The sequence below is a fragment of the Lepisma saccharinum genome, chromosome 10 (genome assembly GCF_977018435.1).
Source record: "Lepisma saccharinum chromosome 10, izLepSacc3.1, whole genome shotgun sequence".
Classification (NCBI taxonomy): domain Eukaryota; kingdom Metazoa; phylum Arthropoda; class Insecta; order Zygentoma; family Lepismatidae; genus Lepisma; species Lepisma saccharinum.
The window spans coordinates 87,227,441-87,252,719 of record NC_139238.1 but is presented as its reverse complement, the minus strand read 5'-3'; the positions used below and the strand labels follow the sequence as shown (position 1 = coordinate 87,252,719).

At 37.0% G+C, this 25,279-nt stretch overlaps 1 protein-coding gene across 1 annotated transcript; it reads left to right on the top strand.

The window, feature by feature from the left end:
- The first annotated feature begins 171 nt into the window (after positions 1 to 171).
- LOC145994173 (uncharacterized) lies at positions 172 to 23,689 on the top strand. The gene is made up of 5 exons (XM_083130270.1): positions 172 to 298; positions 1,396 to 1,534; positions 2,849 to 3,001; positions 22,344 to 22,504; positions 23,530 to 23,689. Exons 1-5 carry the CDS (start codon positions 189 to 191, stop codon positions 23,687 to 23,689), a joined length of 723 nt encoding a protein of 240 aa, XP_082986396.1. The 5' UTR covers positions 172 to 188.
- Positions 23,690 to 25,279: the final 1,590 nt, after the last annotated feature.

The following is a 25,279-nucleotide window of genomic DNA, read 5'->3' as shown; positions in this document are numbered from 1 at the left end:
CATCGGGGAGGCCCTCAAAACTAGATGCCCTCAATGAGGTATGAACATTAAAACTTTGTATTATCAGCATCTATTTTCAGACATAGATTCAGACTAAAAGTGAACATTCAATTTTTTTTTTTTTTGTAAATTCTGGGAAGAAAATGTAATTTCTATTTTTCTGATCCACAGTTCCCTCCCTCTGAAAGATGATTGACGTCAGGATCATTGTTGCAGCTCTGCTTGTATCCTTTGTGCATGCCACACGTTCAAACAAGGATGTGATAAAATATCGATTTAGAGAGAGCAAAGATTTCAAGTAAGTGTTTGCACCCACGATTTATTATGTATGTGTTGCTTGAATTGTTGTTTGAAAGTACACTTTATGCACAGATAGGCTAATCGAGACTGGACCTACAGTTTAAAGTGGGATCCGAACCACTTTGCAATGTGCGTCCAAAAGGAATGGAACCTGTGACCCCTTGATTGCAAGGCGACGACGTTACCACTACGCCATCGGGGAGGCTCTCGATCAATTGTAAAGCACAAGTGCTCTTTACCTTGCCAACTGGTAATGTATTTTACTAGTTATGTACAATTCTTGCATTATTATTCTCTACGCACTAAATGCATTGTCCACATTAGTGAATTTAGGTGTTGGGTTTGCTGCAATATGAGCTAGCCCAGAAATTTTACTCACAACTGCTCAATGTTCCAAAGAAAATTCTCGGTTTACAGTCTGAAATATGAAAACGAATCAGTTTCAAACTAAAAGCACGACCATGAGAATAGGCGGCTCTGCAGAATAGCGCTGGTGCCACACATGGGAAAAGCAAAGCGAGAGCTGGTTCCCGCGCGCTGTGTGGCAACGTCAAACAGGCTGCGTTGCCTAGTTCGAGGGCCAGATCTTTCGAGCAAATACTGTCAATTTGTATCACATGGATTACAAAGACCAACTCTACAATCTTTCATTCTCTTCAACCTCCGAACACGCGGGGTTGTGCTGCGACGTGGCAACAGCGCGAACTTCTGCCACCCGCGTAATTCCATGGCCGTGCGTTTAGTTGCACGTGTGTTCAGCTACTATTAAAGTTCCACGTAACGTTTAATCCATAGTAAGTGTTGTGTTAGTTGTTGCCCTAGGTTTCGAACACTGTAAATACTAATAGACTAATACGAATTATGCAGAAGGATTAATCTAATTGTTCGAATGTGTTGGTAGTTGAGTAAGAGTGTGCAAATTATCTTGGAGAAAAAATTGGCACCTCTGTAGAAGTAATGAACACATCTTTTTAAATACAAGGTGAACACAAAAAATGATTCAGTGAAGTTTCTGTATAATTCTTCTTGTAAACAAGAATTTGTGTACATGTACAAAACAATTACGCATGTAACTATTATATTTTCAAATTTCAGGATTGCCCAGTTTGATAAAACGGACGATGATGTATATAATGCTTATTTTGATAATTATCTTGAAGTTCTTGGCGCTAAACTTAAAGAAAGTGGAGATTCAATAAATATGCGTGACGATATTGGTCATTTCACAGATCCAGTAAGTATCAATAGCATTCAATGAACTTTTAATTGCAAAACGTTACTGGACAAATAATGAAATAGTAGAGAGAAACCATATGCTTTTTGAAGAATGGATTTATTAGTTTCAAAACTTCTAGGTGTTTCGGCACGTCTGGTTTGAAGAATGTAAGTCTTAAGATGAAATCGTGTTGTAAAGTCCACTTCAGAATCAACATGGCAGGAAATAACGTCAATACTTCGCTTTCAACAGAATATTGACTTATCTGTTTTTTCTCCTTACCCTTCAATTGAACTTCAGTTGATTACTATTGCTTAAAGTTACTAAAAATAGGAAATTTTAAAATTGTTAAATAATATTTGCATATAACAGATTGTTGATTCCTTGCTTGAACAACTGCATGCGAGTAATTGTACTGAAATTCCGTCACATACATAAGAGCAATGGTTCTCAACATTCGTGAGACCGTGGCCAGGTAAAAGTTGAAGAAGCACCGATCGAAACAATTTTGCTCGTAAATGCCTTTCCAATTTTTCTTATTTCATTAATTAATATTTGAAATTAAATAGTAATATCAAGGATGGAACAGAATTCTACCGACAAACTTTCTCATATCAAACCACTCAGCCAACATCAGTTTCACTTGTACATAAACTCCATCTTGTATAAAGTACGACCTAATCATAAAGTGTAATAGTATAATATAACAATACTTTTCCACATACGGAAAAAGTAAAAAGAAAGATGAGCACAAATCTCTTAATCTAGGTACTTAAATAAGACGACACCGGAAATCGAATCCGGGAGGCACTTAAATAAGACGTCACCGGAAATAGAATCCGGGACTTACAAGGAATAACTTTAACTGGTCGAATATAGGACCACATTTAGGTCGAATATTTCCCATAATTTGTGACAGGTTCGCCTGAGAAAATGAATTCTCAAGCTACTCTCTTTCTTTCTGTAATCATTGCGAATCCAAATAACCGCATCAAAGAGTCCTGGATTCGAATCGTGGTGAAGCTTCAGTGGAGCGTAAGCAAATTTGAAGTTCCAGTCTCGATTAGTTTATCTGACCTCAAACTGAAACTAAAACTAACAACTGTGATGTGAATAATTTAGAACATATTTGGGGAACTACCTTTAATCTAGAAAAATCTGCACATTATATTTTCACTCTCACATCTCTCATGTGTTTACGACATATTCTGTTCCCCTCCCAGAAAAAAAACTTTCTATATCCTATGATTCAAAAGTTAAAACACGTTACTCCAGATTAATGAGAACTATGGTTTCCGTCTTTTCATTCAAAACGTTTTGTTCTCTTCCCAGGAAGGAACTTACTTTGTGGATTTCGCAACGACGAATACGGTTTTGTACAACATTTCCAACATCCAGAGAATAACCAACGTAAGCGTGGAAGCCTACGACGACGAGTATGATGGGTATGGCTTCGGGTTTTCGGTGAAATTCCCTGACGCTAAGGTACTATTGTTCTTTGAATGTTGCTGACAATTACTTTTTAATAGCATGTAATGTTAATTAAATTTTGTCCATTGTCTAGTGCATTAACGTTACAACATTTCGCGAGGCCCTGGTCGAGAATAGAATGTGAGGCCCCCTTCCGTTCATTCTCAATCAAAATCATTATAAAAACTAGGGGGAGGTAGTAGCTTGTTTACCTTGTGATGACGAAACGTCGGTAAGGTGTGAATTTAACCATTAAAACGAAATCCAAATCTATGCGCTAGTGTTGCAATATGCAGATAGGGAACAATGTCAGAAACTAAACACGTGAAATCTAGTACACAAATGCGCACTTCCTGATGTACGATGCTTTCTCCTTTATAAGCTGTAAACCCATGTACAGTTTATGGCTCGAGATATACTGAATATACTGACGGGTAGCTACTTATTATACATAACGTGAAATAAAAAAATATTGTCCGGTGTTTAAAACGAGCAATAAAGCTTTTTTGTTTCAATATGTTACAATATCGACAAAATGCAATACAAATAATACACCCTACAATGTAATTTGATGAAGTTTAGTAAATCCCTCAATGAATTTATTAAGACGCGGTCCATATACTGCATTTAATCTGTGGTCCCTGGCTTCGTAAATTAAAGTTGCCGTTTGACGACGCTAGTGGCTACCGCATCTTTTCCACAGACTATGGTAAACATTCTTACCTAGAGATTGTTCTTGTTCCGGTGTTTAATATCCATATATTGCAACACTACCGTCCCGTCCATGACGTGGCTTGACATTCAAGCGATACATTCACTTTACCTCTAACACGTCATTTCACACCAAAACGTGAAGCTACGGGCCCAGGGTGACAAAACCTTCAGACATACAGCAGCACAAATGTTATCAAATCTAAATAATAATAAAACATTACTGATTAAAATTATATTTTGTAATTTCACTCATGACTTCTAAATAGTCCAGAGTTCAGCCGATATACTCCATCGATAATATTTCCATTTCTGACCATATTTCTCGTAACATGGTCGTTCGGAATATACCTTTACGTTATAACTTTTTATTAACTTTAATTTTTAATAGTTTTAGGGTTCTATTAACTTCAACCTGAAAAAGCTTCCTCCATTCCTCTACGTTCAGTGTTTGTTGTTGCCTACAAACGTACACGATCACTTACAAGATTCAAAACACATAAAACGAACAACGATCACAGATTCGATACAACGAAAAATTACATTGTTCGTAGCTTATTTACAACGGCGTGGATTCTAAAATCAGACAACTACCGCCCAATTAATTTAAAATACTAAATAAATTGTGGATTCATTCAAAATGTAAAGCCGGGTAAAAACAGAATGTTGTTTTATTGCCCAGTCCACAACAATTAGCCCTTATTATTTATTTTTCATTACTATTATTATAATTTCAATAATTAGTTAGTTTATGTATGTTATGTGGTATTGGTTTACTGGTAATTGCTGAACGGAATTTGGAAGTAGCTTAATCAATGTATTTTATGTGAAAATGAGCAGTAATCTAACTGTTCTGCAGAGAGATACAGATTATATATATATATATATATATATATATATATATATATATATATATATATATATATAACTTACAGTATATTCAGTTGACTTTTAACGTACACTTCTCCAAATGTTACGGGATTGCCCTGAAAGAATTCTAAGTGCAGGAATCGTTAATTTGGCAACATGGCTCTTGAGCAGCAGCAGAGATTAGCCAACTTTACTGCAGGTCCCTCTACTAGGCGAGAAACACTGTGGTGAAAGATTTACATTCTTGTTTATAACAAAGTTAGAAACTATATTCATCCAACATTTTAATAGAGAACAAAACGGAAAGCTCAAGTATGAGGAATAATTTTAGAGAATATTTGCAATTCAGCATGTTAAAATTGGCAGCAGATAAACTTTGGTGAGGTTGGAAACACTGCACTCGGTAGTGATCCACCTGGGGGAAATCGCTGTCAAGTGTGAACGCAAATAGACATAATTACGAACGAGTAATTTAGGAAAAATATATTTAACAATACCTTGCAAAGTACTGTCCAAATGAGCGACAATTAATAATTCTGAGAATTTGCAGCGAAGTGTTCGTCACATAGCAAAGTGGTAGCTTGCGCAGTCTACGATGGATTTCAATGTTGTAGAGTAGTTGGTAAAATAGTCGCGTCAGAGATATCTTTTTCCAAGGCATTAAGGGTCGCGGGTTCAAATCCAAAACTCTCCAGGTATTTTTTTGTTTGTTTTGTTTTCGTAAGTATGGTATTGAGATACGTTGAGTATGAATTGAGTATGAAGTGCAGTAATTAAGTTGAATAATTCTGTTTCAGAATGTTCGACAATAATTAATTAGTAGGTCCTCTCCGATGACGCAGTGGTAGCGTCGTCTGCTTGTAACCAGGGGGTTCCGGAGGCAAATAGTGGTTCGGATCCCATTTTAAACTCTTAGGTCCAGTCCCGATTAGCCTTACTGTGCATAAAGTGGACTTAAAACACCAACTCAATTAATTCGTCATTCTTCAAAGTGTATGTTGAGTACACTGGCATTTGTAGTGGTAGCGTGCTCGACTTATATGACAGGGGTCGTAAGATCTATTCTCAACCACAACATAAACTTTTTCAGAACGCTATGGCGTTTGACGAAATATTTATTCAGATGTATTGGAACGTCGTCCATTCCCTTCAAGAGTGGTAAACCTGCAGAGAGCCATCTCAATGGCAGCAGACAATCAGATACCACGTGATACGTCCAGAAACTAGATACAGTAGGACAGCTCAGTCATGAGATTACTTGTTTGAACAAACACTTTCTGTTGGAATCTGATAAATTTCCTTTTGACTCCCAAGCACATTTTGCCATGTGAGCCCTCCGGTACCGGGCCATTTGTCAACAAAATGCAGAGTTTCATTTAGATGACTGTAGATCGGAGGCTAATTGCCCTAGGCAGACGAATGATATATCGTTATACGCGGAATGAACCATACATTTGGACTATATACAATTTATGCACATTGAGTGTATATATGGATGCGGGGGGAGGGGAGGAACCGGAAAATTCCAAAATCTCAGGAAAAAATGCCCCTCCGCCCCTGGACAACATAGTACAGGACATTGTCAAAATACACATGGAAGTAGTGTGTTTTACGGTAGGGACAGCGCCGGAAAGTATGAACCCCCCTCAAGCAAATCTGCTTATACTTAAAACAAGCTCAACATGAACATAAAAGCTTTTTGCTCAAGTGTGGTACTCCGTCTAATCCAAGATTTTTGTAAAAATTCCCTCGGGAATTTCTCGGAAAGTATGAACCCCCTCAGATTGATTTGCCTATACTTATAAAAGGCACTTCTGAGAGATTGTTGTCTATAAACTTGTTAAAAATATGCTCCTCTTGGGGCCACACTTAAAACTAGGCTACACACCCACCCACACCCACATATTTACTTCCGGTTTAAGTTCAATTGGACACCAGCCTCAATTTGCATATCTAGTATTAAGATAATATAATTCTTCTAGAATTGCTCCGTGACTCTCTCATTTCTTACATCATAAACATATGATTTTTCTCCTATGAGAATAACACTACAAATGGTGTCATCAGGTAATGCCTCGTGGAATTCACAGATAATTTTAATATTTGTCCTGTCATTCACCACAACTTGTTTTCTTTTTGAAGTGTTAATTACAAACATGGGTCTATGTGCTTTGAATTCATCTGGTGTGTAATACATATCAGTATTGCCTGTAGTGACACGTTTGAATGCCGAAAATGCCTCATATAATTTGAGGAAATCATTCTTGGACATGTCTAAATTATAATTTTCTCTAGGAAAGACCTCATTTCTGCCATTTTTAAGATATATGTTCTTGATGTTGCAGTTATCAAATTTACTTGAATTTTTTTCCTGATTGTTGTGTCTTCCAGTCTGAAACAGTACCACCACAAAATCAGGCATGTCATATTGAATACTGGAGAATGAATTTGTAGCATCAAACTCATAATAAGAACCAGATGCGGGCTTCTGTACAGATTGATATGTGTAAAATTGCAGAGGAATCTGTGGATTTTTTAGGATATCAGCTTTGTATTTAAGAGCATAACTGGCCTCATATTCAACAACAGGGATTCTTAGCTCCATAGTCTGAATAATACACTTGCCTTCATCAGGTAGGGTATTAGGCAGAGCTTCTCCTGTAGAGTTTAATGTACTGTACCTCATCAAAGTATTATTATCATTTGCAGCTCTTCTAAATGTAATTCTTAACCCCCCCTTCCACATAATATCTTTGTAATCTGAGAAGAATCCTGGCAACAGGCGCATAGGGAACAGCACAGTGTGACTCTTGGATAATATCTTCTCACCAGCTTCAAATCCACCGATTCTGTAGTATGATGCTTCGGTTTTGGATAATTTCAATGTGGCCAAAGCTGTGGAGGTAATGCCGGGATAATCTATTCTGTTTATAACAACGCCATGCTTTCTGATCTTAATTTCAGAGAATAGATGCGGCACAAAATTGTCTACAAGTCTTATATTTGTATTTGCCGGATAATCTGTTCCATCGAGCTTTACAACATCAAATTTGATGTATAGATCTGCTCTGTGGGGGTGTATAAAGCCGTCCCCTACATCAAGATCCACCTCTATCTCTGTGTTGGGTTGATTTAAATTTGCAAATGTCCTCCTGTTTGGAGGGAATGATTGTAGCTCATAACTCTCAATATTTTCCATTGTATGTATTTTTATTTAAATGTTAATCTCTATGATTGCAGTTGTTGTGGCTCCAGCAAAATCAACTAATTCTTCTTTTTCATTAGTGACAATCAATTCAATGTTATCTATTCTATTATGGCATACAGGAAAATATAATGTTGGGGATGGATTGTAGATGATGGGCTCCATAAATTCAGAATTAGGTTTGAATGTTGCAATGATGCCAGTTTGTTTGTGAGTGCCTATGCCATTTGATTTGGTGATCATACCCTCTGCCACATTACAGTGAATATTCAGAGTCTCTATGGCTAAGAATTTGGGTATATTCATAGCAGTGTGTTTGATGCCTGCTTCAAGTTTTGTGTTGTTCTCAAAGCCTAGCAGCTCTCCTATAGTACCCAGATCCACTGTTTCTGTAGCAGACACAATCTCTACTCTGTGAGTGACAGAATTTTGACTTAACACTACACCTCTGGGTAATTGAGCATTTAAAGTGGATAGATTATATTGCCCTGGAGTGATGACAATTTTTTGATCCCCTACTGCAATTTTGTTGTTGTGGCGTGTAATATTTGGGATCAGGTACATGCCGTAAAATGCCCTGAGAGCTATTGTTTTGGGATACACTATGTCATCATGCAATTTGAGTTTCAATATTGAATTTTGGCTGGTAAGATGGAATACCCCCATGATGTTTCAGATACCACAAGGCTTTTTGAAAATTTTCAATTGATGGTTTATTTATTTGAGACATATATCTGAGAACAGATAAACACAAATGTCCGCAATTAACATCTTTGAAGTTTTGAACACGGGCATTATTGTAATAAAGATTAGCTGATTTTAGATATTGTACTAAATTTTCAGGTGGAACACCTCCAAATGAATCAAACACAAATGCCTCATTTTCTAAATATTTAAGATAACAAATCCAGTGAGTGCCCTAATTTTTGTACTGATCCAAATTAACAATGCCACACTCTTTGTTGAGTGGTTGTTCTGGTAAAGAATCAGACATGTACACACCTCTAAAATGTTTGATGCCCAGTGGCTTGATTAAAGCTTCAATATCTTTGTTTGTAAGCGGCTCTTGTTTTTTTTAAACTTATTCATGGCTCTCTTAACACCTTTGCCTTGTTTCTCCATTGCCAGGTTATGGCGCCTCTGCTCATCTAATTCTGCCTTATTTTTCTTGGCATCTATTACTGTTTTTGCTATGGCAGCTGAACCCCCCGCCAAGCTCCCAACTGCCCCGAGAGCAGCTAAGATGGCAGGGATGGTAAATATGAAACCCCCCACATGTGATTTTTTTCTAGATTGTTGTAATTTTTTTAATTGGGGGGTACTAAGCAACAATTTCATACCATGTCCTTTTGCAAGACAAGAGCTTTTTTTCTTGCGCTGCTTTTTGGTCAAAAGACTGTCAATAGTTTTAAGAGATTTAAGACCTGCATAAGGTATTTGATACATAACACCCTTGGCCTTCATTGTAGGTTTATTATATACATGTTCACAACCCCCACCCCAATTTTTGTTTGGTGCTCATAGCTATGGTGGTTCCCAATGCTGCTATTTTTTCACTCAAAGAAGCATCTTTGCTTACAAATCTACCAAATGCAGCCTCTTCTAATTTCTTGTCTGCAACATGTCTCTTGTCAAGATCAGTATGTGTGTTGTATGCTATGTCATGGTCTCTGCAAGCAGCATCTAGAGGATTAACACCAGGATCCCCTCTGTTTAATCTATGATCCAATTTTGTGCCTGGACCACAATACTGATAGCCTGGAATATGTAGTTCAAATGGCAGCTTGTTTATAATGTCATTAACAAGGCCCCGACCTTCAGAAATATTCCAAAATTTAGGTGGTAGAGTGTTAATAATTTTTATGAGATATCCAATCCCCTTAGTGTCATTCACTATAAAATTAGACAATTTTGTGCTTATCATGTCCATAATTCCAACCTTTTCATTGTAAAAATTGTGGTTGCCAGCATTTTCCTCCCCAGCTATCACCAATAACCTATCTACAAGTTTCCTGACATCATCAACCCACACAAATTCTTTAGGAAGGGTGTTGTATTGTTTGATTCCACTGCCTGTTTTGATCTGTGACCATATGGGCTTGATTAAATTGTTGTATTTTGCCCCACTGCTCGACTTGACTCTTTTTTGTGTGGGATCATTGTTCTGGTATAGAGCATCTGATTTTATTAATATTTCTTTGTAATCCTCATAATCTTGATCTGTATAGCTGCCAGGCCTTTTCCTAGTCATCAGTTCCCACAACCCAGGTGTTCCGGGGTACTTAACAAAAGCACCTTTTTCTCCGAGACGAGATTCTGAATATACAATTATATCATCTCCCATAAATGTTACTCTGAAATTGCCAATTCTATGTGTGATGCTACCATCAAGCTCTGTGTCAGCATATAAGCCAAACACCTCATCTTTGTTGTCTTTAGGTGTGGTTAAATATTTTTGAGCAAGAAGACCCAATTCAATAGGATCCTGAGTAGCTTCAATTCTTCGAGGAGCAACAGGACTAGGTGTATGAATACTGGAAAGTGGGGTGAATGGATAATCTAATATGTTCCTGGCAGCTACAGGTACAAGCTCTGTGATCAAGTTTTGATTTTGCTCTGTAACAGTTTTGATATTCTTACCTAAATTATTAATAGCATCAATTACAGGCTGTTCTGTTTGTTTGTGTTTTTCATATATTCCCCGGTTCTCTGATTTCCATCCCTTAAATCATTTTACAAGATAATCTCTTAACTTAAGATCATCAATGATTGGCCTTTTCATGGTTATTTATTTATGTTTCAATGTCTAGAAAATTGTTGATTTTATTTCTGTATTTGCCACTATTAGGTGTTCTTGTCATATCAATTGTGACAAACCCATAACTGTCCTGGTTCCAGCACTTGCTGCAAAATTTAGAAAAATCATTGTAGCTCAAGTCCCCACCTACATATTCATCATGTATGTGTTTGAGGTTGGTATGATCCTGATGAAACACACATATAAAATTGCTGTTGTCCCGGATCAGTTGCTTCGGTATTTTTGAAAAAGTCTGTGCCAGGTAGAAGCAATCAATGTTTTTGTGCCGCCCCTGTGTAAAGAAATTTCTAACCTTGTTTTGATTATCCAGTATAATGTCATCAAACACAACAACAGAATTATCGAGACATTCATGAAGTGGCTTAACATCTGGTTCAAAAGTGGCAATATCCAATCCATCATATAGCTTCATCAGCTGCTGATATTTTAATTGTTCCAAGCTCTTGGAGAAAACATACAAGTGCCTGTTTTTCCAGTCTAACCAGTTGGGTGCCAATAAAAAATTATCAACCATTAGTGTAGTTTTACCACAAGCAGATGGCCCAACAATAAGACACCTAATATTTTCAGGCAGCAATTTGCCATTTCTCTTATTCTGCTGTTCAGGTTCTGGCAGCCTCTTTATAACATCCCAGGTGCTCATATTATCACTTTGTTTGCATCGATCCAGCTGTTTTCCGGATGACCCAGCCATTTGACAAATAACTTGTTGCCTTTTCTGCGGATAATTTTTTCTATGAGATATGTGTCAGGCTGCTTAGTTTTGCTGAGCTCTTGTTCATAGAACCTGCCTTTGAGAATTTCTCCTCGGTGATCTTTTATTATATATGTGTTAAGGGTCCCGGGTTTAACTTGAACCACTGTAAATAATTCTGTACTCCAGTTTCTTGTAAAACCTCTCTTGAATAAGTGCTTATATTTGCTTATTCTTACTTGATCACCCACCCTGTATTTGGCCTTTCTTGTTGTTGGCTGGTATCTAGGATAATAAACAGTGCTGATCAATTTTTGCTCATCAGATGAAGTTACTTCAGAGGGTTTCATGTTGATTGTAGAATGGACCGAGTTGTTATATTTATGTAGAAGTTCTGGAAGAATATTAATCCATTTATAATTACCTTGAAGTGTAAATTGTTTATACATAAGATTTTTTAAGGTTCTGTTGAATCTCTCTACAATTGAGGCCTTGAGATCACTGTAACTCGAGTAATGTTTTATTGACTGGTTTTTAATAAATTGTTGAAACACTGAATTATAAAATTCTTTGCCATTATCTGTTTGCAAATAGCGCGGGGATCTTCCACTCTGATTGATGATTGTTCTAAAAGCTTCTGTAACACATTTTCCAGTCTTGGATTTGAGTGGCACAGCCCAGGCAAATTTTGAAAATGTGTCTATGACAGTAAGTAGATACTTGTAGCCCTTGTTGATTTTGTCTAAGTTTTTCAACTGCCCACTTGCCAACTCAATCAAGTCGCTCTGCCATAAATCATCTATGCCTTTTGTGACTACTGGCAGTCTCTTAAAATTATGTCTGGCCTGTCTGTGTAATTCATCAACAATAATTTTTCTAGACATAATATGTAAACAAGAATATTGCAACTATGGGGTGTTCAGCAGCTGATACTGCAGGATTTTCTAAATATAATTTGTCTCCTATTTGTATATGAAATTCCAGAGAGCCATCATCTTCAGTATAGGCTGTTTCTAATGTATTGGGGTCTGTAAAATCCTCTAATTCTACACTGGTGATTTTCACTTTGTTATCAGCATTTGTTATTGATAAGGTGGGGTAATGATGTGCCTGTGGTTGATGCCAATATTTGATCTTGATTGGTCTCAATGTGCCCCCAACAAAAAATTGATAATAAAACTGTGCAGGGGACAGCATATATATTTTGCCTCCTGGTGTAAATGGTGAATCATATTCTTTGTTGGGGATGCTGTACAATTCAAGAATTACTGTATGTTTTGGATTCTCGATTATGCCTGTTATTTCCTTTTCTGCTGTAAGCAATCTGCTTGTTACAGATTCAAGATGCTCATTGATGGTCCTAACAACATCATCATGGCCTGGCTTGATTTTTATGTCCACAATAAGTTTCTTGTATTGTTGCACAATTTCTTGAAGCTGGGTGGCAAAAACAGACAGAGCATTTGCTTGATTGGATTCCATGGTCCCTAGCTGTTGCTTGATATTAGCTACAATTTGCTGTAAATTTTCAACAACTGCCAATTTTGAATTTTGAGCTGTAAGATCATGGACCTGTCTTCTGATATCCTCAAACAGGGCATGCAGTTCATTAATATGTTGATTAGTTGGCAGAGTGGCCACTGTCTGAGTGAGTTGTTTGATCTCTGCCTGGATATTCTTGATATCTTCTGATTTCAATATGCGATTCACTGCCCTCTTAATATTTTTAAGTTCCTGTGATGTAGGAAGATTTGATACTGTATTTTGCAAAAATTCAAGTGCCAATTTTACTGTATTTAATTCAGAGGCATCAGCCACATTTTGCATAGCATTTTGGAGCAGGGCTATATCTGCCTGAGAGGGTGTAGATTGTTGTAAAATTTCAAGTTTTGTTTGGATATCATCTATCAAGTGATGAAAATGAGATAGTTCAGATTCAGTGTTGAGGTTTTCAAGCTTTGTGATTTGTTGCTGGACACTGACAAGGGTGTCTACAATCCCAGGCAATCGGGATTCTAGTACATTTGCCAAATCACTTTGCACTGCTGCTATTGTACCTTCAAGATGGGTTATGGAACTTTGAATTTTTCCAAAATCTTCATATGTTTCAAGTTGCAGCTTAATATTTGCTACACTCCGAGTTATTGCACTCAAAGCATCAGAAGATGGCAAGTTGTTCATAAAATTTTCAAGTGTCTCAATTTTTTCTTTAACCTCGGCTATGGCATTGTTCAGAGGGTCCAGATTAGGTATCTGGAGTGACTGAATCTGTTCCTTTAGAGTGGAAATCACTAGATCAAAATCTTCTTGTGATTTTATGCTTTTGACAATTGTTTGGAGCTGTGTCTGGACATTATTTATCTGCTCTTCCAATTGTTGTTTCAATTGCTCGGAGTTGTTAGCCTGGGTCTTAAATTTGGCTTGAAGAGCTGCTACAGCTTCTTCTAAACTTTGAAAATTATCTAATGTTGCCAGATCAGTATATTTCTGAAGCAATAATTTGAGTTCAGAATCAATTTTAAGAAGAGGGTCCATGCATTGTGATTGCAAATTTGTAATTTCTAATTGAAGACTGGCATTGAGTGTGGTTTGTAAAGCTTGTAAATCACTTCTTAATTTCTTGACTCTGACATCAAGCATCAGAATCTCATCACTGTGATCTTCATGTCTTGTATGGCCAAATATATCATTAGGCATTTTTGTTTTAGTGGTTATTTATTATAGAGTATCTGATTCTTAATTCTATAAAAAAAGGTATAAGCTTGTCATAAGATCCAGGGACCTCAATATATAAGCAGTCACCAGCAGAAACAGTATATACAGTGCCAGAAATCATGTTTGAGTGCTTAATTCTATAAATATTTCTCCCTACTGAAATCTTGACATCACCCTCAGGGGTTGTAATAAATTGCAATTGCCCACCTACAGGTAATTGGTAATGATTTAAATTATTGTTAAATATGTACAATGTTTTACCTGTTTCATCATCAATATCTGTAAGTATGCTGTTCAGATGAATAATTAACAAGCCACTCAGTTTAGACAGCATATCAGAAGAGGGTTGTGGTGTCGGCAGGTCCATAATAGCCTGTTTTTTGAACCCAAATAAGTTCATAGGCATGTTTATTTATTTCAAATCATGCTCTGTGTTTGGGCATTGATTCCCATTTTTCAAATCACAATGACCCCATGGTAGAGTATGTATGCCACATGATAAAATGCATCTCTTATCATCATGTGGGTCCAGAGCCACTTTTCTTACAACATTACTGGTCAATAAGTGATCCACACTCTGAATTCTATTTTCTGATGTTTTGATTGAACTCTGGGATTTGATGCAATTTTCATAATCTTCAAATTTAAGCTATTTGTCAACAGTTACTTTGCCAATGCCCTTGGCTTTTTTGACAACAGCACTACATGTTTTAAAAGTGTACATCTTGGCACTTAACCCAGCAAATTTCACAATAACATCACCAAGTGTCTCATCTTTTAACTTGCCGGGCACCTTTTTGTTGTGGTGGTGTTGAATTATTGTATGTTCACTTGTATCAAAGTATTCAAGCAATTCAGGCTGTGACATATCTTGATAAACATCTTCTGTTTTAATATCAAGAATAAAACTATCCGTATCCATGTACATCAATTTTATATTATCACCATAAAAAGGTTTCAACACATCATAATACAATGTTAACATATGTAATTTGGACAATTCCAATATCCCAGCCCCTACATAAATAGGTTTATCAAACTTAATCTTTGTTTTCTTCTTGTTGCAAAGTGCCATGTGCTCATCATAAATTCTTCTGTAATTGAAGTTGGGCTTTGCAACCAATTTTTTGCTCAGGCTGGGGTCAGTAATTATTTTAACATCGGTATGTTTTCTGACATTTTCAATAGTTTTGCCATACACTGAATTCACCATCAATTTAAACAAGCCCTTATCAAATTGGCTTTTTGCAGATGTTCGAAGCTCTGTATTTGTATCAATGTATGGTTTCAACCATTCTGAGTGCCTGAACCTCAAAACTTTTCCAACTTTGGTCACTTGAACACCATGTTTCATCAGGAACTGGAGGTTTTTGTAATATAAGACACATCCTTGTTTCGGCTCCAGAGTCATCATGAGCTTCTTCTGTTTAGAGCCAGGTGAGCACTGAACCTCAGGAATTGGGGGCAGATCAGAAAATTTATTGTGCAAATCATCAGGAATTGTCAGATCAACCTCTAAGAATAGGCCATAGTCACTGTCATCAAAGTCCTGAAGATCCTCAATATTGAAATCTTCAACCCATTCAAGCCCTACATATGGCAGTTTTTGCATCATGGCATGACCATAGAGGCTGTTTGCATCTACATACACTATATAATTTGATGGCCGTGCTGGATCATAATCAGGCATACATTTGTTGTTGGCTCTGGCATATCTCTGGGAACATTGCACCATCCCTCCTCTTATACATTTCTCCATAAACAGATACGTATCTTGATCTTGGATCAGATCCAATGGCTTTTTGGTGTTGAAAAACATTGCGGCCCATGCTAGGCCCGGGGCACTGTAAAAATACACTGGGTCCAGCCTATAATTTTGCATGGAAGATTTTCTGAATGCCTGTATTAAATCAGCTAAAAGGGTCCCATCAAGTTTCAAATATGCCTTGTGATAATCACGAAATGTCTTGCATTTTAAATCGCTCCACACCAACTGGGCATGGTGATAATCTTCATCAGTGATTCCAGATCCTCTGACTTTGCTGTAAAACTCTTCTTGCGGTGGCAAAGAACACTCATCAAATTTAGAAAAATCTGTAACATAGTCATATGGATATACACCCTTCCGCCTAATTAATTTCAGGTCCTGATTTGGAAACGAGGCACGTGTGATTTTGAATTGATCATCTGGTAATTGATTTGCCAGTGTAGGCAGGCTAGCAGATAAAAATCTGTGAGAATCAAGAAATCTTAATTGAATAGGAACACCATTAACTTTAATTATCTTGGTAATGGCAATATATTTTTCATCATTTTCAGCTAAAATATTTAAATTCTGCTTGTCAAACCCCTCGTACCTGATCAAATGATGGAAATCATAATTGGATGCTCCATGGCAAAATATGGGGACAAATCTTGGTCTCTTGATCTTAATATTACAGCTTTTACACAGGGCCATTAAGAATTTACCATCTGTATGAGAATGGTGATGTACCTTGATATTTGCATCTGAAAATTCAGAATCACATACCGGGCATTTTTCTGCATTGTTGAAATCCTCAATCTGATCCTCTGTTAAAGGCAACATGGGTTTTGGTTTTAATAAGATATTAGATGCTATGTCACGGCACTCATTTTCTATTTTATGTGTAAATATTTTGATGGCATTTGGTCCCAAGTATAAGCGCGGCTCACTAGCTACACCATCCCGTATAACTATATAACAAAAACTGGAAGGTTCATGTAGCTGGTATGGTGTAGTTGAAGATTCTTCAGGATCTGGATTGCAGAATGCAAGAGATTTGAGGTTCGATTCAAAATCATAGATAATAAATGCTGGGTGTTCCAACAAGGCTTCAAACTTTTTGAATTTGCAATTTTCACTTGGATTGGGCATCACCATATGAACAGGTTTATGGTTGCCACAGTATTTCAGATGCTCAATTAACTTGTTTTTGGCAATTTCTGCACTCTCTTCCCGAACCCCTTTCACCATTTTTTGACCATCAAATACAGTTAAACATCTTCTGCACAACTTGAATATTGTATTGGATTTGTCTAGTTGTGTTCTGACTAAAGCTTCAAGATTTTGTATCAGAGTGTAATGATAAGTGCCATCCCCTTCAATTAAGAGCAAATCAATCGGAATAGAAGATTCATCATCAAGTGTACTGATTCTGAGAGGTGCTATCAAGCAATTGCCAGTGGAACAAATAAATACATTAATAGATAATTGCTTGCCATTGATGTGCCTGGCCCTTTTTTCAAATTTATCAATATTCTGGACAGACATTGGATATTCCAAACCCTCCATTGCATCGTCAAAAAGATGTTAATGTTGTTTGTAATAAGTTATTCTCTGAGGATCCCTTGAAACTGGAAACAAAGCAGCTAATATACACCACAAAAAGCATTTCTGGTCGGCATTTTTTATATTAACCACGGCTCTTTTGTTTTTGATATTGTCAGGTAATGACAGATAAGTGGAACCTTGTAATGGGCTGAATTCAGAAATATGAACATATAACTTGTGTGATGAACCGCATAGGCTCCATCCAGACTCTTTTGCCGCAAATTCAGAGTGTTTAATGTTCAATTGTTCTATCAACCTGCTTATTATTCTGTCCGAATTTGCATTTGAATATACCGGTACAGTTTCTGTTATGTGAGGCTGTGTAAATTTTGTGCCGTTTGGTTTCTTATATTGTACAAACAATTTGAGGGACAGCTTATAAGAGCCATTTTGTGCATTAAGAATTGCCTGGAGATCAGGATTTACACTGTTCAAAAAATTCTCAATACCACATCTTGGCTCTGATACAAACCGGTAATCCCTAAGTTGGGCATTAAAACTGCTATGGATGGGTGCATAGCGTGGCTGCTTTGCAGGTCCAGCATTAACAGGTGCTTCATGCTTTCTTTTCAGACCAGATGTGGATGGTTGTGGGGGCAATGCAGAGCAAGTATCTTTATGTGTATATGTGAAATATTGCATGCTGTATTTTCTGTGGCATTTGGGGCAAATTTTTGTGGGAGTTCTGTATTTGTCTGGGTTACAAATCTTTTGGTGCTTGGCCCAATTGGGGCTAGATATATTCTTATTGCATTGATTACAATATTTTTGATTCGGCATTTTTGTTGTTGTTTATTATATACAATTTCCTGGGTTTCAATTCAAAACTTTATACTGAATAAAAAATATCAGTTGGGTTCAGCACTGTGTTTTGTATGTGTGTGTATGTGTGTATGTGTGTGTGTGTGTTAATATTTTTGGCTTTGGTATTTATATAAAATTTCTTGGGAATCAAATCAAAAATTGGCTTTTATTGTATCAGTGTATATTGTTTCTATGACCTTACTTGGGTTATTCCGCCAAATTATATGCTTCAAGTCTCCTATACTTTGGTGGAGCCTGTTCAGGTTCTATCCCCCACTTGTGGGTTCCACTGCCGATCCAGCAATGGTGAAGAATCTGCACTGTGCCCTGGCTTATATAGATTTACAGAGCCAATAGAAACACTGCTTATTTAAACGTAACACATAATCACATTATGTTATAAGCAACCAATCAGAAAACACCACATAATCACATTATGTCATAACCATTTAATCAATTAATATTGCACAACATGATGCAATAGAAGTGGACCGGGAAGTAAATATGTATGGATGTGGGTAGGTGGGTGTGTTGGGGTGGGTGGGGGTGTGCATTCAGAAACATGAGCTATTCTCTAACATTTTTGCCGATACTTTCTTCTGAGTGTATCCCGTTTTTCTGCTGAGTGTACATGCAATCATACCGCAGCGCCATGCCTCAGTGCTAGGGGAGCGGAATTGTCTGGAACTAATCGATGTCAATAGGGAGAACCGCGCTGCGGCGATCAGTTGATAGGAAGAAATTACAGGCAATAGAACTCCCGTGCCAAGTATCGATCCCACTGCTTTGGGGCCGTCATGCGCACAGATTGTTCAAGTATTGATCTTATACCCTCTCGGGGCTTGATTTTATATATGAATAGATTACAACAAACAAGCTGGATGTAACAAATGCAAAATATCCCAGTTTCAATTCAATCCATTTATCTGGATTGAAGAAACCAGCAATTCACATATCCCCATATCATTGTATGCTTGCCCTATTATTTCACTAATTGGCAATGTTCTTGAAGAGGCCTAATAGGCAATGTTCTTGAAGAGGCCTAATAGAACAACATACAGCAGTGAGAAATATGTGAATTAAAGATATTTTAGTAATATACGACGTCTTAAGAAAGGCATATTCGGCTCCAAAGTACTTTGTCTAATCCTTACTACCATTTCCCTATTACTGGCAAAAAGAGTTAAAAATATTGACATAATAAAAAAAATTGACTTGTTCCCAAGTTTTCACCGAGTTCAGACATTTGCACATAGATGGCCCTGTTGTTGTTGCTTATCAAATCTCTAAAACAGGCATTTTCTTCCTTCAAACGTGTCACTACAGGCAATACTGACATGTATTACCTGATGACACCATTTGTAGTGTTATTCTCATAGGTGAAAAATCATATGTTTATGATGTAAGAAATGAGAGAGTCACGGAGCAATTCTAGAAGAATTAAATTATCTTAATACTAGATAAACAAATTGAGGCTGGTGTCCAATTGAACTTAAACCGGAAGTAAATATGTGGGTGTGGGTGGGTGTGTAGCCTAGTTTTAAGTGTGGCCCCAAGAGGAGCATATTTTTAACAAGTTTATAGACAACAATCTCTCAGAAGTGCCTTTTATAAGTATAGGCAAATCAATCTGAGGGGGTTCATACTTTCCGAGAAATTCCCGAGGGAATTTTTACAAAAATCTTGGATTAGACGGAGTACCACACTTGAGCAAAAAGCTTTTATGTTCATGTTGAGCTTGTTTTAAGTATAAGCAGATTTGCTTGAGGGGGGTTCATACTTTCCGGCGCTGTCCCTACCGTAAAACACACTACTCATGGATATGATCGCTGGCATGTCTGGAACAAGAAAATAATTGCACTATTATGATATGAACAATACAACACGACTTATACCCCCAAAACGATATGTCTGTACGCCACTGAGCCATTCAGCAAAATGCGCAGTTACTTTAAAACGACTGTAGGTCCGTAGCTAATTGCCCTAGACGGACGAATCAAGTACCGTTATACGCGGAATGAACCATAGATTTGGACTATATACAATTTATGCACATTGAGTGTATATATGAATGCGGGGGGAGGGGAGGAACCGGAAAATTCCAAAATTTCTGAAGAAAAATGCCTCTCCCTCCCCCTCCGCACCTGGACAAAAAGTACAGGACATTGTCAAAATACACATGTAAATGATTGATGGCATGTCTGGAACAAGAAAATAATTGCACTATTATCATACGAGCAATAGAACACGACTTGCAATCCCCAAACGACATGTATATGCGCCACTGACTCAGTGTCAAAGTAAGCCGTCATTTTCCCGCCATTTCCCCCTCTTTTTATGGAAGAACAAGACGTGTAAGAGTCTTTATGGTGCAGTATATGTGTTAACAATAATATAAAAGATGAAAATCGGAATTCCAGCAAAAAATAGCGATATTATGACGTAAAAACTACGAAAATGACAACATATCTATATATAGATATATAGATATGTGGTATACTAGAGGTTAGGTATGCAGTGAAAACCACAAAGAATGCTTTCAATCAAAATTGGCAATTATTCCCATTGCTTTTAAAGAAATTAATGAAAAGAATTACTTAAAGGGTGCATAATAATATTCAAGGATATACTATGCAAATTAGTTTAAAAATAATTACAGATTTTTCAGATTTAGCATGCCCAGATTGAGTGGAAAGTTAGTGCGTTGAAATAAATCTCAACTCTGAATTGTATATCTTAGTGCCGGGGAAAAAGCAAAGACACTCAGGAGATGGAAACATTCGTGGAATTCTGCATCGAATTAATTATTGCGAACATTCTAAAACAAAATTATTCAACTTAATTACTGCACTTCATATTCAATTCATACTCAACGCTTCTCAATACCATACTTACGAATACAAAACAAACAAAAAAATACCTGGAGAGTTTTGGATTTGAACCCATGACTCTTAATGTCTTGGAAAAGAAAGATATCTCTGACGCGAGTATTTTACCAACTGCTCTACAACATGACTGGTAGCAAACATCTTGAAATCCATCGATGACTGCGCAAGCTACCACTTTGCTATGTGACTAACACTTCGCTGCAAATTCTCAGAATTATTAATTGGCGCTCATTGGACAGTACTTTACAAGGTATTGTTAAATATATTTTTCCTAAATTACTCGTAATTATGTCTATTGGCGTTCACACTTGACAGCGATTTCCCCCAGGTGGATCGCTTCCAATTTTAACATGCTGAATTGCAAATATTCTCTAAAATTATTCCTCATATTTAAGCTTTCCGTTTTGTTCTCTATTAATATGTTGGATGAATATAGAAATCTTTCAGGGCGATCAGGTAACATTTGGAGAAGTGTACATAATTGGCTTCACGAGCCTACTGTCGGATTAAAAGTTATGGATATTCGAGTTTGGACTCCAATTAAAAATTAATCAGTAGACCTACATAAAAACGAGTTACATCAAAACGTAGCGTATTCAATTATGCGATAATATATTTTAACCATTCCGATGTCCGTTGAAGCGTGGAAACTGCGGGATGTCATTGCGAGTCAATGCGTACGGTGTTGATACGTTCCAAGTACTGTACATCCTTACTGCGTTGAATAAAAATTTGTATAAAATAAGTTTCGCAATATGCATTGACATTGATAATGCATTTTAAAATCAAATGCAAAGGCCTTCAAAACAAGACCAATATTGTATTTGTAGGACTACACAATACCAAAAGAAAGTTGATTCGAGAAATTATGAGAACGGTTTTTTGACACAGTTTAAAAATGTGAAAATTAAGAATTGTGCTTAAAACCTTTCTGCCTGCACCGCACTAGAATTTCATCATGATTGGACCATACGCTTTTTATTTATAGAATTTCAAAAAGAGCGATGATACAAAATAGAAGACATACGCGAGAAAAGTTTGTTTAGCGTAGATTTACGCAGAATTGAATAAGCTAAATTTGTATGTAACTCATTTTTATATAGCTCTGCTTGTTAATTTGAATTGGATTCCAAACTCGCGTATCCATAAAGTTTAATCCGATAATAAGATAGTAAGATGTAAATTGGATATACCTTGCTGGTTTTATTAAAGAAATTTGAGGGGGATGTTTTTTCCAAACACTGGTACAGAGTTAATCATTATTATATTGAGATACGATATTATCCTGTCCCGTTTTCAGGCTACATCCAACTTCTTTATGCGTCAAAATGATGAGATACTCGATTCATGGGAAGGAACTACATCAGCCTTGGTTGGTAACAACAGCTTTGAGCTTCTGTTCTCAGTTTTATATTCCGAACCATCCTACAGCAGCGCTAATCGTTTCCAATCTTCATTCACGTAAGTAACTGACATGGGCGTCGGGAAGGTGGAGGAAGGGGTCGAACCAGTAGGTCGACACCCTGTTGGAAATTTGTTACTGTTATTTTTAAATTACACAAAAACAATGAAACTATTTTTTTGATAGTCAAAGTTCAGGTCATTAGGATTCTAGCTGAATATTCAAAACAACGTGACTTATCTCGTAGAATTCAATGTAAAATGCAGAGACTAGATCAGAACTCATGTTTTCCATTCTACAATTTAATCCAAAGAATAAATGGTTCAATGAGTTCTTGATAATTCCAGAAATGAAATTTTTATGTGACAGGCCGCAGAACGTGAACTTGTCTGAAATTTCAACCTAACTTCCAAAGCTTTCCTTTGAACGAATTGTTGTTGTTAATAACAAAATAGCATAACCAGACGTTTTTAATATATTGACAGTGTAAAATTTTAAAAATGAAGAAAAACAGCGCACTGGATATTCAGTTAGTCTAGTGTATCAAGTAGAAGAATCTCCCTAATAAAGAGCGACCACAAACAAAAGAACTTCGGCCAAAAGCCGTCGCGCACCTTCCCCTCCATCCGAAAACTTCGGCCATAAGAAGCATGCTTCGCTCATCTATCTCAGAAGTAGGTCATTTAGGTCAAAGTTTATTCCAATGGTTTTCTCAGAGCTGCGGCCCGTGTTCCAATTCCGTCTGAACCGCATGCTATGTATGGAATAATTCTGACAGGTATATGAAACCACACGTAAATGGATGTTCCCGACGATATTTCACCTTTTTTCGGAACGTCTTGCATCACCGAGCAAAGTGGCGAAGTACTGCCGGAGTAAGAGCAGGCACTTGCCGTTACTCGGGAGCCGTAACATCGATATTTGTCGCACGAGAAATGTAAGTAGGAAAAAAACAAGAATTTTGGTAGGAAAAAAATACAAAACGGAAAACGTAAGGTACCTACTGATAAGTAGCAATCTGTAGCAGTTCTGTTTTGGCGCCTACAAATATTAATTAATAAGATTTTTGAAAATGTCTTTGCAGGGTTACTGAAAGTAACGTGACGTGGACGTATCAAGAAGGAGAAGACAAATGGGTTGACTACGCAGTTGAACATGCGTTGATGTTGGATGGAAGCGGTATATTCCTTGCTCTATCTGACATGCCTCTTTTGGTTCAGATAGGAGCACCACCTCATCCATAACAATGGAAGACATACATTTAAAAGAAAAAAGAGAAGTGTAGTTATAAGAACAGTAATATAATCTATCAACAGAGAATGGTTCTTCAATGGAAAAAAAATAATATGAAAGCGACACAGAACATTTAGGTAAACGTTAACCACAGCGGTTTTTCAGTGATGTCAGGCCCGTAGTCAAGAGGAGCCAAGGGGTGGAGGACATAACCCCCTCGAACTATGATTGTTTTATGCGAAACCATAAAATCCTACGAAAATAACATTGACGATTTTTCCGATCTCTCAAAAAGTTTGATTATGTCCTTCATTAAATGAATGGGTTGTTTGCGAGGACAGGCAGGCTCAAGAATTCTGTAGTCTGCAATATTTGGTAATTTCAGTTTTATGAGCTTTGGTGTAAGTTTGATTTAGGTAGAAATGGCCATTCTTTCTAATCCATTTCCAGACTTCTTTTCGAATAGCAGTCACGATGTGAAAATGTCCCGGTTTTTTTTTGTACTCATATTGAGGTATGCTCTTCATTATAAGAATAATTGCCAATGCGTATACAGACCTAAACTATACGTATAAATTATAAATGTTCTAAACATAGAATTATCGTGCCTGTTCAACGGTGGTAGCACAAGAAAATGTACGAAATATGAAAACAATGTTAATTTGCGGAATACAGTACTATTGGAATACTTTGGACATTTTGAATGTAATCAGTAAGCATCAAGCTATGTTGAAGTTTTTTCAATTACTTTGGATCATAATATTGCAACGCTACAATTGTAAATTCAGCTGTAGCAATACTACCATAACGTTGGCGGCCACGACAGCTTTTTGGATCCTCTCTTACCTCCACACTTTCGGATTTGCCACCCACCCCTCTAAAAATCATGTGCGCGGACCTGAATGGTGTTGTTTACAACCAATATCTGTGTTATTTTGACACCACTGGAGATATATTGACTAATATATGGTGTGGGTCTGTTAGGACCATTGTCTGTGTCGCTTTAATATCATTTTCTTTCACAGTGAATTCCCGTGACTTTACAGAAGGTGATGTTGGTGAAAACGGGTGTTACCGAAAATATTTAGGACAGACATTGAGGATAGATGTTGTTGAAAAACAGATAAACCTAAACACAATACACAAAATATATCAGTTAATACAAATATGCATAATTACTTTACTTAGTAACAGGTGAAAGTGCAAAAACTGCTCATGATGCTCTTTTGGTGCAAAAAATGCAGCTTCCTCTTCCCCTTATGCCATTATGGGATACCTCGACCCACTATTTCCATTCTCCTCTGTTCTTGGCCACTTTGGAAGTTCTTCCCTCTTTTCCTTCCACCATATCCTCGTATGACTTCCCTGCTCTGCCCCTGGGCCTTCATCCTTCTGGTCTTGTTTCCAAGAACTGCTAGGGTTTTCTTTTCACATCCATCCTGGTTGTGTGGCCAAACCATTTCATTTGTGTTCTGATGACTTGGTTTTCAATTTATCTTTGCTCCACCTTTTCCCTTATCCTTTCATTTCTTACTCTGGCTCTTCTTGTTTTATCTACTACCTTTCGGCAGCAATTCAGTTCCGCCGTCGTTATCTTAAGA